A 14,527-nucleotide genomic window follows, 5' to 3' on the forward strand; every position below is an offset into this window, starting at 1 on the left:
TGGTGGGCACTCAGTATCGCCATACCCGCCAAAGCACGAGCACCGTGACAGGCCGCATACACGTTCGTCTTTCGTAGTTCGACGGAAAACTCTTCTACGACACGTGTCTTTTGGTTTCTAGGATGATCGGTTCGACCTGTTAAAAAACGAGCAATAACAATCGATTTTTCTTTGAACTTGACGGTAATAACGGTGATGGGTCCATATCGGAGTGTTCACGTTTATACGGATTTAGATATAATCATCGAGATTTTTATTCGGCCAATGGAAAGGTGACATATCGTAATATCGATTCTATATAACTAATATGGTTAAATGTGACGTGATATATGAACGGTACGGGCGATTGGTGAAACATTTCTTTATGATTCCCTCCGTTTGACTGTTTAATTTTGGTGAAAGTGAGAGTAAACAGTGTAGTGTTTGTCGATCGTTATGTCGTCGAGAGTGTAAGGATTAATAAACACCGGGATATCAATCGTTAAAATTAGATTTGGATGCAGGATTATTAATTAAAAAGACACGTATTTATATCGTTGAGAGTCAGTTGGCAAAATATTTACTTCGAGAGTTTGCCGACGGGAAACGAATCTTTGGGGATGAACATATAAAACATAAGCTTGTAGAGTTCCGTTATTTTAAAGATTTTTATCAAAGATAAAGATCAATAAGATTGGGCTATGATCGATTGGTACGGTCGTCCTGGCACACGCGGTGCCACTTATCAAGATTTATCTTGATCTTGGACAACAAAGGCAACAAGTTTCTTGCACATCGTTTTGTCTTGACAGCAGTAGCTGTAGCAGCGGCAGCAGCAACAATAGCAGCAGCAGCGTCATCAGCAACAGCGTCATCAGCAGCAGCAGCAACAGTAGCAGCGGCAGCCGCAGAGGCGGCCGCAGCGGACGACAAGATGCCAGAGAAAGAGGTGGCTTATCATCAGGAAGCATTTTCGTTGCTACCACCCCCACCGCCACCGCATCATCCCCATTCGGCTTTTCACGCTGCTTTTCATCCTCATCCGCATCCGCCACCTTTACCACCGTTTCTTCCGCATCACGGACCACCCCCGCCTGCTCCGCATCCTGCCGCAGCCGCCGCCGCAGCATGGGAACATCATGCGGCCGCTGCGGCCGCAGCCGCCGCAGCTGCGGCTTTCCACGCACCACCACCTCATCCGTAAGTTTTTATTTTCATTGTTTATTATTAGATAATTATGAGTATGTATTAACAATCAGATTGACACGAATAGATTTCGATTTTATTACGTCGGATTGTTATTAAGAATTTATGAAACACTTTAGAGTCGAGTTTTATTTGTTGAATTTAATTTCTTTTTTTTTTTTTTTGATTATATTTTTGGGATACATACTTTGAATTACAGAATGTGATTATTATTGAAATTTGTTTTAATCGTTAAGTTATTTAATACATATTCGTAAGAATTATATTTGTTCTTTAGCAAGAATAAATCCTTTCTTGGTGTGAACTTCATTGTATTGTTCAGTGAGACGTCTCCATCGTCTCTCTATCGAGTTAATTAAGACCTTTCTCTCTCTCTTTCTCTCTTTCTTTACTCTCTTCGCACGTTTCCATGGAACATGTCACGCGACTGAAAACGACGAGATTGTACTTTTCGACGCGAGAATCTAGTACCGGCAAACTGGTAGTTCAGAGCGCGAATGACGTGACAATAATTAGACGGTTCGAAGCGTTGCCCTTCTCTCGTGGCCGATACACATGACGCGTTTTAAATTGATCGTGTCGTTCATTTTACTCGAGGAAAACAAGAGGCTATTTAACGTAGTTAATATAAATTGAATCGACATATATATCTATATATGGGACAATTTTTATTTAATTTTTTTATTTATCGTTAGAATTTGTATTCATTACTTGTTAAAACCTACAATTTTTATCATATTGTTTATATTTATTTACTTTTTTATACCAATCTCGTTTAAATGTTATCCATTTGTAAGATTAAAAAATTCGAAGGATAATTATCTCTAAGGGATTCATTGAGTTATATTCTTTTTCACAATATATATTTTTGGTCGCGATCAACTTTCAAACGTATTAATTACTTATTAAATTTTATACAAATTTACATGTGCCTTTGATAATTTCTTTTTCTTTAAATACTAAGAAAATGTATAATAATTATGATCTATTATTAAAAGAAGAATAAAAAATAATTCGGTATACTCACTTATAACAAACATATTGACATTTAAAAAAATTTGAAATATCGAGTGCAAGTGTCACGGATTAATCCTAAGGGCGAACAAATGAATCTTCGTAAAACTTCTAATTCGGATTGTACTTTCTCTTTCATCGAGCGTCGGCGCTAGTAAACGCGTTCGCGAGTCGCAAAGTTTCACGATGGAGGAGGATAAATAGATGGGAAGTTGTTGAAAATAAAATGAAGGAAAGGAAAACGAAGAAGATGAAGATGATGATGAAGAAGAAGAAGAAGAAGAAGAAGGGAGGAGGAATTTCAAACGTGTGCATCGTTGTCGTCGTCGTTGCTTGAAAATCTAATTCACGACGAAAGATACGTTTTACGTGCAAATGAAAAGAGTCTTTGAAAGAGGGAGAGAGATAGAGATAGTATGTTTTTTATTTCTTTCTTTCATTCTTTATTTCTTTTTTTATTTCTTTCTTTCTACATCCGTACCTCGGTTGTAAAACGTTGTAAACTTACCCCAAGTTATGTGACACGTAGGACAAGTGGCGCGTGCGAACAAACGCGGCCCACCTTTACCCTGAACAGTGACGATGGTTATGCTCGTCGGGCACATGTCGTTTATAAATACGCTTATATAGAAACGAAATTTCTTTTTAGAAAATTCATTTCCAATATGTCAGTTTTGAAGCTAATAACGAGAGACAGACAGACAGAGAAAGAGAGAGGGAGAGAGGGAGAAAAAAGAAAAAAGAATCGATTCTAATGAAATTACATCAAAAATCAATTATACCAGTTCGATTTCGATCGATCATACTAAATCATTATTTGTTTTTTTTATGCAATTATTCATTATTGCACTTATGAGTTTTATTAATTGCATCGATGGTATTTTTATTGCTGTTGTTACATGTTATCTTTTTCGTTTATGTAATATATATGTAGGTATAAAATGTATTAATTATTTCTTGTCTATGTACATTGGCTGACAAAGATATTATTAATTATTTAATAATTTTATTAAACGTAATATTTCGATTCAATTAAATAGTATATACTATTTATTCAATAATTATTCTAATAAAGATATCGATTAAATTAAAGCATTACTCATAGTTTATTTATTTACATGTATACAATGCTACAGATTTTCATTCATTAATACTTCACGTATAAACCTGAACAAATTTCTAGGAAAAATAAAAGAAACTTTTGTTTGGTCGATTGGTTTATACACACATTGCTTTCTTGGAATATTTTTTTTTTCTTCTATAATAATATCCGTATATACGTATTTAATGTTGTTCTTTTGTTAAATAAGATTCCAAGGTTACTGTGTACTTTTCTTTGTTTACTTGTTCGAAGAAATAGAGAAGCAAAAATTCTTGGGAAAATGTTTGTATTAGATCATCCTCGCAATGTTGTTGTTTGTCATTGTTAGTCCGCGCCCTTCTCAGTTCCTCGCTATTGTTTTATTTAAGACACAGGCAGTCGTAGTTTTGATTCCGTAGGAGAACGTTCGTCTTCCCTTGCTTCGCTTTTAATGTAAGTTATTTAAATTTATTTTATATTATAATTAATTCCTTCGTCGTGATCTAATTAATTTACTCGTACAGTATTATTCGATTACTCATACGTTATTTTATTACTCGTACAATATTCTATTCGATTTTATTTAACTTAAATACGTAATAGGTTTTAGATCGATCTTCACTTTACAGATTTTCAATATATAGATACTTGAAAGAACATTAATCTGAGATTTATAAACCAAACGAATTATTAATTGGTTATTATTAGATATAAGTTCGTTATTTGGCGTTAATTATTATTACTGACGTGATGATCTCATCGTATCGATAGTTTATAACAATTTATATAAAACATATTTATAAAAAGATACATAACTCCTCAATATTTTTTTTTTCCATAAGCGACAAAGAAGATATATAATTACAGAGGAGTTCAATTTTCGTTAAATTCTTTTATATACGTACATATATCAATTACATACATAAACGACTAAGATGCAAAATAATGAAACTCTAAAGATAGTAAATCCGTCTTGGTTTAAAGTGATCGATTGAAATTAAAATGTGTTTTAAATTCATTTGTAAAATGAATTGCGTTAATCAAGTTATATAATATATTATTAAATACGTAAGTTTTTAATCAAACAATTTTATGTTATATATTTATATTTTACATTTTTTTTTTTTTTTTATTAAAATATATCAATTAAGATCGATGTTGATAAGAGATACATAAGTTTTTAATAGAAACATTCTCAATTTTATTAAATTCACATGATTGGTCAATCGTTCTCAAGATAATTGAAGATATCAAAGCTTTCGAAAAGGTCGATAAGGATTGCGTCTTGTTCTCGTAATATTAGCTCGATACTTTGAATCTAATCGTAAGATAAATGGTCTATCCTACGTATATATATAGAAATAGAATATATAATAGAATGCGAATAATTTTTAAGTAAATTTTAATGGAGTATTCGACGAGTAAAAGAAGAGAGAAGCCAACAGGAATCAAGAAACGGCGACGGCAGGCTTAAAATTTGTGGTAGGCGACGGACGCCATTGCTCTCCTTTCTTCTCGTCTCTCTCATTTTCTCTTTTTCTCTTTCTCTCTTTTTTTTTTTCTTTAGCAACAGATTATTTTCGTCTCTTTAACAGGAGATTAAGGTTATATACATATATTTTTGGCTATTTTATTTTTTACAGCATATTTAGAATATATAATCGACGAATAAACTATAGTGAATATGTATATACGTACGTCATATATAAATTATTCGTATATCATAGTTTTATTTAAGTGTTAGATTTCCTTACTCTATCGTATATCTTTTTTTCTTTTTGTAAAGTGATAAACAGAGATAAAGAGATCGTTATAATTCTTACGTTCTATATGAAATCCAGGCGCATGGAAAAATATCAAATAAATAATAGTTTAGTGAGTAGGAAAAATAAATGAATAATTTTTATCCGTATTCGTAGATATTGAAACTTGCGTAATTAATATTTTGCTGTTAACATAACAAAAAATGTTAATATTTCGTATGATATTCCTTTAGATCGTGTAATAAATTTCGTATCTTATTTGAATGGAATTTATAAAATCAACAGACACGTTGGTTGTAAATATTTTTTTTTCTTTTTATTATTACTTTTTTTTCTTTTTTTAAACGATTTTGAATTGTTTGATTTAGGAAGAAAGACATTTGCATATATAAGTCGGAGAGAAACGTTTTCGTCGAATTGGGATGTAAGTGGAGAATAGATTAAGAATTCTCTAAGGGTTGCGTCCTCGCGTTTACGAAGACGACATAGTTGGTAATCATTCGTAATTTGTACGCGTGCCGTGATGGTGTCTCGCACGGAGACTGGAAAAATAGTTTCCCACGTTATAAACGATCTTCCGTTCACGGTCTACGCGTTACATAGGCATTACATTAGAAGAGAAAAGAGACAGTATTTAGAAATGGCGAATGGAGAATGCTAAATCGCAACTTCTGTTTGCGCATAAATTATATTTATTAGAAGATTTATTAATCGTCATGTTAATCAATGAAAATTTTTTAATCGATTTAAAAAAAGTCGTGATTTTTGTTGACTTATAAAAATGCGATATCTCGAAAGGTTTTATAAGAGAATAATTTTTTTTTTTTTTGCTAAAGCGACAAGAAAATATCTTGATTAATTCATTCCTTAATTTACAACAAAAAATTTTATATTAATTATTATCGTGTCTTTTATCGACAAATAAATTATTAGATCTATTCGAAGGTTTATTTAATCGATAAGATAACAAATAAAATTATTAACTAATTAGAATAATAACTTTGTTTTTAAACAGCGAATACATCTTCATACATCTCATAAAGAGATTGAATATTAGAAATGTATTAAAAATTCGAAAGGATTCGTAGTATTCGATAAATATTTTATTAACTTTATTAACGTTTGTCTCTATGTAATTCGTTTGTGATTTAAACGAAGAAGATACACATAGAGAAACGATAGACCGAGTCGTGACCCGCTTGTCTCGAAGAATTTTTATAATAGCTGATACCAGTTGCGGGCCCCACGCACTCCTGCTTCTTGTGGGAGGAAATTCTTGTCTCAACGCAAGAGAACAAGGACACGAACGCAGTACAACGAACGTGAGCGAATATAACTCGTTCCATTTATGATATTTTCTTTATACGTCTCTCTCTCTTTCTCTTTCTCTTTCTCTTTCTCTTTCTCTTTCTCTTTCTGTATCTCTATCTATCCTTTTTCTTTCTCTCTCTCTCTGTCTCTCTGTCACTCTTTTTCTGTCTCTATCCCTTTTTCTCATGACTTTTATTAAATCCAATGTGAAAATGATGGATACTCAGTAACGTGTCAAATATGCGGGCTCTCGCGTTCCTGTTTACGATTTGAAAAATAATAGAAAGAATTCCCACGTGGTAATGGAACGAATTCGTTTTCACGGTGTTTTTCGGAAAAAGAAGAATGTCAAATAATTCGACTTGAAGTTTCGTTACGATTATTATTTATTGAGGCTTGACATTGAATGATGGTGATCGATTTGACCGATTTTTATCAAATCGATGATAATCTATTTTTATATCTGTTTTATCGATATATAACTATATCGTATTAATTATTATTTATCAGAATTTATTATCGTGTTGATTCATAAATAAGTAAAAAGTATCATCACAATAATTAAATAGTAAATATACAAATAGTAAGTATACACACACATATATATATATACCTATATAATTTAATAAATAAGTATTGTACATAATAAAAATGCACTTATTTATGAATCTATTACCTAATATAATAAAAATACAAAAAGATTAAAATTTTTTTCTCTCAAAGGACATTATAGTTTTATTATAGTTTAGATCAATTTTATATTTAAAGTCTCAATTTTTTAATATTTGACAGAGCATATATATATATATATATATATATATATATATATATATAATCCAGTTGATTGATTTCTTCTTTGTAAACATTCTCTCGGCATCTGCGATACAAGCATCAAAATTACTGAACACTTCATTCAGCGTGCTTAAACGTGGTAGCTGATTTGTCAGTCGATGAAAGATATTGGAAGGCGTTACCGGCAGGAGCTTGTCGAAGGAAGACGTCTACTCTTAGCTTCCTCTTTCTTGACTCTCTTATATTCTCTCTCTTTCTCACTCTTTCTCTTTCCCTCCCTCCCTCTCTCTCTCTCTTTTTCTCTCTCTCTTTCTTTCCTTTTATTCCCAGCTCTTTCACCTACGAACAGTCAGCCACAAGAAGACTGAGCACGGCGATACCAAGCGCATACGCGATTTATCATTGGCGTGGCCATCCATTGATAAATTCCACGCACGCATTCATAACGGCCATAGAAAGGTCAAGTCCGTCTTGTACTCTTGAGTCACGTGATGGCCAAGCCGGGATACGATACGTCGAGATAACGCTTGCAAAAGCATTTGTTTACCTTCCTTACTCGAGGAAAGATGGTTTGCTCTTTCTATCTTTCTTTCTTTCTAAGTCTCCCTTTTTCTCTCGTTTTTTTCTTTAACCTTGCACGTATTTAATTATTTAGGTCATATATTACGATACACATACACACACATGCATATGTATATAGGATTTAAATGTTGTCAAGTTAAATTTATTATTTAATTATTTCAATGCAAATATCTTAATGATTTTTATTTATAAGAGCAGATTTTTTTTTATTTATTAGAAACTTTGATATGGTATTTATTAAATTGTGCGAATAAAGAGAGAGAGAGAGAGAGAGAGAGTAATATAAAACTCGTTAATTATACTTATACCAGTTAAAGTCATATCATTAATATTTTCGTAAGCGTTTAGTTATTTAAATCGTAAGAGGCGCAATTCGTAGAATTAATTTGTAGGACATAATTTAATTTGTAAGTGTTATAGCTGTAAAGACAAAACAATCCATAAGTTCATCATAGTTATATATGTACGTATTTTCGATGCAAGTATGATTGTCACTCAAAGAAATATATTTGTAAGAAGAATATTTAAATAATCGGTCGATCTTGGTTAGTATTAGATAATTATTAATGATTCGTGTAATCACCGACGTGAAGAAAGTTTTTTGATTATGTTCAAATCGAGATAATTGTTAAAGAAAAAGGAAAAGAGACAATAAAAGAAAAGCAAAGAGATATGAAACAGAACTCGTCAATTACTTCGATACGTTACGATAACACAATCAAATTGATATGATAAATATTTTCATTGGTTGATACGTACATATATCTATCCTTTACCCTCTTCCTCCCTTCCTTCTTTCTCCGTCTTCATGATATTTACCATGAATGTAATCGAGCGGACAAAAAAGCAGTGTGTCGGGTATACGATTGCACGGATTGAATCTCTTAATGAGGCAATTAGGCGATGGTGCTGACCGATAAAACGATTTGTTTTGTCTGTCTCGTAACACACTCGGTGTGATATAGTTAGTCGCCTTTTTAAACTCTTCTACGGTATCGTTTCGTCGACTTTAATAAACACATAAAGTTATCAATCGTATTTCTTTTGATCGACCGAAAACGACGAGATATTCGTAGAAAGGATAGATACGTAATATATATACTTATATACATGTATGTATGTATGATTGCATGTATGCATGCATATATAGGGATACCATTATTAATAACAAATACTATCGTTAAAGAAGAAAATGTATATAAAAGTTACTTGATTTACGATTTACGCTGTGCGTAAAAAATTGATAAATAAACTCGTTCTCTTGATCAAAGAAAAGAAAAAGGAAAAAGAAAGAAGACAAAAGAAATGAGAAAGAAAATATATAATGGAAGGAGATAACCAAAGAGAAGAAGATTTATGTATTTCTACGCGTAGCGTAAGTATTTACTTGCGTGGTTACCTACTTACTTACACATGCGGAATGAAATCAATCAAGAACTCTCTTTCTTTCTTTCATTTTTCTCTTTTTTTTTTTCCCTATATCCACATACTTTTTCTTAATCTTTCATTCACTTACATTTTTATTCGCTATTCGATTACTCAGAAATTAATATTAGATAGATCGTTTCTTTGAATGCTTCGTTGAATCGAATACACGATGATCGATCAAAATTATTCTGAAACTTCAATTACTAACGATAAGAAATTACTTACATATAAGACGAATACGTGGTTTACGGTATATCTTTTTATTGTTTTTATTCAAATTCTTTTATACGTGATACTATATCAGAATATATATACATATATACATACACATGTCTCTTATACCTAATATGGTCAAACCACGAAGAAAGAAGTTTATTTCTGTCTCGATAAACTATTGAAGTTTATTAACTCATGATGTTGTATGAGTGACTCATAGAGGAGACGTTTTATATAAGGTAAGATCGTAGATATCTTGGAAGAAGCGTATCGAGTCCGCGTTCGAGGTTGAGACGGTAAGAAAACGATGATGAGCGGCTTCCCTGAGATAACAACACCTATATTTCTCTCTCTCTCTCTCTCTCACACACACACACACAACACATATATACATACATACATGCATGCACGCACGCATATACTCTCAGATTCAGATTTTTCTTTCTCTCCTCGAGAGCAAAGAAGGATGTAGGAGAAAAGGGCCCCACGAAAACATGGCACACGAAGAATACTGCACGTGGAATCGTTTCCCTTCTTTTCATCCTCCTCCTGCAAACTTCAACAACGTTAATACCGTTGGTAAAAGAGAGAGAGAGAGAAAGAGAGAGAACGAGAGAGTGAGAGAGAAGGAAGAGAAGAGAAGGAGGAGGAGGAGGAGGAGAGGAATGAAACACGCTCGGGTGCATAAACAGCCGTGGCAGCGTCGAGGAAGGAAGCTCGCTTAGCTCACATAAAATCTCATAATGCTCTTGTCCAAACAAACGCACGGTGGCAGTGTTATGGCGTTCGAAAATTTACCACTCCGAAATATTCCGTAGAGGAGTAGAGTTCGTTGCGTATTATAGTAGAAACGAAAACTTAAATCTAAGTGTGGAAACGTGACTTATTTTTTATTTTTTTTTTCTGTGGTTTTTTTTCTTTTTTCTTTTTTTCTTTTCTGATTTTTTCTCTTTGCGGGATTGATCTCTCTCTCTCTCTCTCTCTCTCCCTCTCTCTCTCTCTCTCGAATCTTTGAATTTGTGCCTCGTCCATATTTCAGAATACAAAAAGTAATAAAAAATGATGAAGATGGTAGGGAATGAGAGAAAATTAGCGTAAAGCGATACGATAAAATAGTAATAAGAGAGGGATGAATATGGGTGAAAGAATAAAATTGAAAAAAATGTATACTCGTTAAAGTCGTACAAGAAGATGATTTAGAAATGATAGAAAATACGTTCACAGTGAATGGATTAATAGAGAGCGATCAATTTAAACAGGCAAAACATCTGTCATAATTAGAATGATTGACTAGTTTAATGAAGCGTGATTATTGAATACATTATGAGTACTTACTTGGAGATTAATCTTTTGAATTTTTGTTTTGTCGTTTTTTTTCCCTACCTTTCCTATTTTTTATTTTCCAAAGAAAGAGTATTGTAAATTTTTTGTCCAACTTTTGTTGAAATACAATTTTTCTCATTTGAAAAAAATTTATATCTCTTCTTAGAAGGGATCGTGTTCTCGAAAGAAGTCATCATTCAGTATTTCCTTAGAAAATCGATTTCCTGTCCTTCATGAATTACAAGTACCAAGAAGGATTTTCAAGAAAAGCATTCGCCTCTTCTTCGAGAAATCGAGCAATCGGAAGCGAGCGAGTTTTTCCCTCGGAGTTCCACTTCGTGTTTTGCCGCTCACCACAAAGCGCTAATTGAGCCATTAAGTCCGGGCTTTAATCTTTCGGTTCTCTTCTCTTCTCTTCTCTTCTCCTTCGAGGTTAACTCCCTTATTCTTTCTTGGAAAGGTTCGAAGAATTCGAATCCGATAATTTCTCTTTGCGGTGCCTGAGGAACTCTATTCTACAGAATCCAGCAATATTTTTTTTCATCTTTTCTATAAAAAAAAAAAAAGAAAAAAAAAAGAAAAAAAGAAAAAAATTGTTCGACTATAACGAGAGTAGGTTATCGATGATTTTAGTTCCTTTCGTTTTTCCTTTCTTTTTTCTTTTCTCCTTTTTTTAATTTACATTTTCCACGGCCAACGAAGACGATATATTTAAGAGCGTGGAATTTTGCGTAATCCAAAGAAACTTATAATAATTAGTAAAAATTTTAAAAATGGAGGGGTGGGAGGGAGGGGGGTTTGGAAAAAAAAGAAGAAGAAGAAGAAGACGAAAAAGAAAAAAAGAAAGAATGATGCGGCTAACCAAATGCCAGCACAAATGGCAAAAGGGTCTGGAGTCCTAAACTAACATCTTTATAGACTCGATGTCTCTTCCATAGCTTGCTTATTGCTTTGATTTATTGCCTTTGTGCTCTCCTTCGCCAAATCTATCCATTCCTCTCTTCAATTTTTTTCCTTCTTCTTCTTCTTCTTCTTCCTCTTTTGCTTCTTCTTCTCCTTCTTCTTCCTCTTTTGCTTCTTCTCCTTCTTCTCCTACCTGCTTAGAATACCTACATTTTTGAACGACCTTTTCTATCCTTTCTCTTTTTTCTTTTTTTCTTTTTTTTTTCACTGATGATTTCAACGAATATTACACAGCATTTATAATACGAATTCTCTCTCTTTCTTTCTTCCTTTTTTTTTCTTTCTCTCTTTTGTCTCTTTCTGATCGAAATTTGAGGCATAATAGTTTTAGTTTCGTGTTCTTATAACGTTGTGAAACGAGCTTTAAAGGTATCGAGATGCGTAGCAGCGTGCGATGGGCGTGCATCCGATTAGCTTGGTAACTCAATCCTTTCGTTTAAGACCTAGCCGGTTACTAGTTTTACGTTTTGATCGTTTCGTCCTTTCATAGGTAACGTCGTCAAGATCAATAAAATAATATATCGTTAGAATTTGTTCTTACTTCAATAGAACATTCGTAGAATACGATTTGATTTTAAATATTAAGTAGATGTTAATGGTGAACGTATAAATGAAGGAATTAGATTGATATTATTTAATATAACATTATGAAATGTCTATGTGAAAATTATTTCATCGTAATTTTTAAATGAAACAATTAAAAATTGTTGAATTTTATATAATATGCGAAATTGTATTCGATACGAACTTATTAACAGGTGATCGCATTTTTTTTTCTTTCTTTTTTTTTTAGAATCGAATTATTGATATATATATATTTTTTTTTTTGAACGAAAAGGAATAGTGTCTCTCAAAAAGTCATTTGAATCTCTTTCTTTCTCTCTCTCTCTCTCTCTCTCTCCTTATTTCATTTCTCTTGAATTTTAGTTTGAAGTTTGAATTTAGTTCTAATATTACTAGAGAGAATATGAAATATGGTTGGTGCTGCGCCACTGTCCACCCACAAGATGCGTCCATAGAATTATTGCGTACCTACCTGCGCGCGTTCATCTTGCGTGTCCGCGTATATTAAGTCTTGAGTGTGCGAAAGAAGAAGGAAGGCGTGTACGTGCAAGGATGGACGACGACTTTGTTGGACTCGTGCGGCCCACGCACGAGACTCGGATTATAGAAATGTTCTCGGATGGGTTACACTTGATTCCCAAGTCGACCGTAATTCCGAGCGTTCTTTCCAACCCAACGAAACACGTTCCTCTTAGCTTTGCTGAGATTTCCACGAGATCGATGACACGTCGCGCAAGCGTGTCTTTCGACAAAACTAATAAAAATTTTATTAATCTTCTTTAGTTGTTTTTTTAATTATGTTCTTTTCTTTCATTTCATTTCATTTTATTTTATTTTATTTTATTTCTTCTTTCTTCTTTCTTTTTTTTTGTTGAGGACGTTTCTCTTTGTCTGAGATAAATTTATAGGTATTGTCGTCATTACTAATGCGTAAATTTAATAATGGGAGAGTAATTATTTTATAAAAAAATATATTTAAGAGAGAATTATCAAGATCGTACATAATATGATTTTAAAATATTCTATGTATTATTTATTTAGTATACATTTTTACACAGGTCAATTATCTACGTTCCCAATATTAACTAGCGTTAAATAAATCGAATTGGAGATATAATATAAAATAGAATAAATTCGTAGAATTGGATCAATTTGGTATTGTTTTTTATTTACTTTATACATCGTTTGTGTTTAATAATAAGAAGAAACAAGCAAAAACGAACAAATATTTAATAATATGTTAGTTGCATAAAAATTGCATGGTGAAACAGAATGCAACGATTTTAATGAGTTTTAATTGTCGATAAATCGAGATCTCGTTTAATAATATATAATCGATTTGTTTAGTTTCTGTGAGAACAGAAATATACGAAATATACGAAAGGTATATAACTACTTGTATCCTGAGAGATTACTTACATTAGGATCAAAGAGAACAGTTGGGTAGGTCCACTACTTAAACTTTGTTAGTCAAAGAAACACTGTGCCACGTGGACTGAGGTTCCTCTTAATCGAAAAAGTAAACGGTTCTCTCGAGTGCAAACGAAAGATTACGTCGGTACGTTTGCGGACCGTTTTACACGAGGCTGCAGTATTTGATAATGTCCTTCTTCTTGTTGTACGTGTTTGTTTTACCTTTCGTAAACTCTGTTGAAAATGAAACTTCGTATTGAAATGCATACTTCGTTTAAAACGATATCATTGATCTATTATAACATTAATCATACGATAAAACGATATTATTATATCTCGAATTAAATGTTCCACATCTAAAAATATAATTTCTAATTAATTCGTAATCATAACGCAAGAACAAGTAATTGGAATAATGAAGGATCTATACATTATATGTGATCTATAATTAATAGTGAGAATCCATGATCGAATTTCGTGAGAATACAATTTTTCTTTGTGGATCTTAGCTATCTTCCTAACATTATAATCAAAATTGAAGAGAATGTTATCGGTAGTAAATCTTTGTTATCGTTAGAAATTGGAGTATCCTACCGTGATTAAACCAACCATAGGATTTAGCGATTTCGAGAAGGGAGCTTCTACTTCTTTTTAATAGAATATTTTTTAGTTGGCGAAGGATCGAAGTGAAAGTCGAATCGAGGGGAGTAGTAGATAAACGTGGAGGATATGATCCACGGTAGTGGATCTGATCTCTTGGAGTTAAGAGGCCAAACGAAGAGGAGGAGAAGTTGAGAAAGAAGTAGAAGAAGAAGTAGAAGAAGAAGAAGAAGAAGATGATGATGATGATGATGATGAAGAAAGAGAAGGAGGGATGAAACGAAGCGGAACA

General features: G+C 32.7%; 1 protein-coding gene across 6 annotated transcripts in view; it reads left to right on the top strand.

Annotated features, from left to right (window-relative positions):
- The window catches only part of LOC127069771 (transcriptional activator cubitus interruptus), a 108,570-nt gene that overhangs the window by 17,568 nt on the left and 76,475 nt on the right, over positions 1-14,527 (top strand). For 2 of the 6 annotated variants that reach the window (XM_051007215.1, XM_051007217.1), the window contains one exon: positions 792-1,179. In XM_051007215.1, the coding sequence (XP_050863172.1) occupies positions 792-1,179 (388 nt within the window). Of the gene's footprint in view, positions 1-28; positions 692-791; positions 1,180-14,527 lie in introns of those variants that run through there. The other 4 variants (XM_051007220.1, XM_051007218.1, XM_051007219.1 and 1 more) reach the window with 3 other exon arrangements.

Source organism: Vespula vulgaris, chromosome 16 (assembly GCF_905475345.1).
Source record: "Vespula vulgaris chromosome 16, iyVesVulg1.1, whole genome shotgun sequence".
NCBI lineage: Eukaryota > Metazoa > Arthropoda > Insecta > Hymenoptera > Vespidae > Vespula > Vespula vulgaris.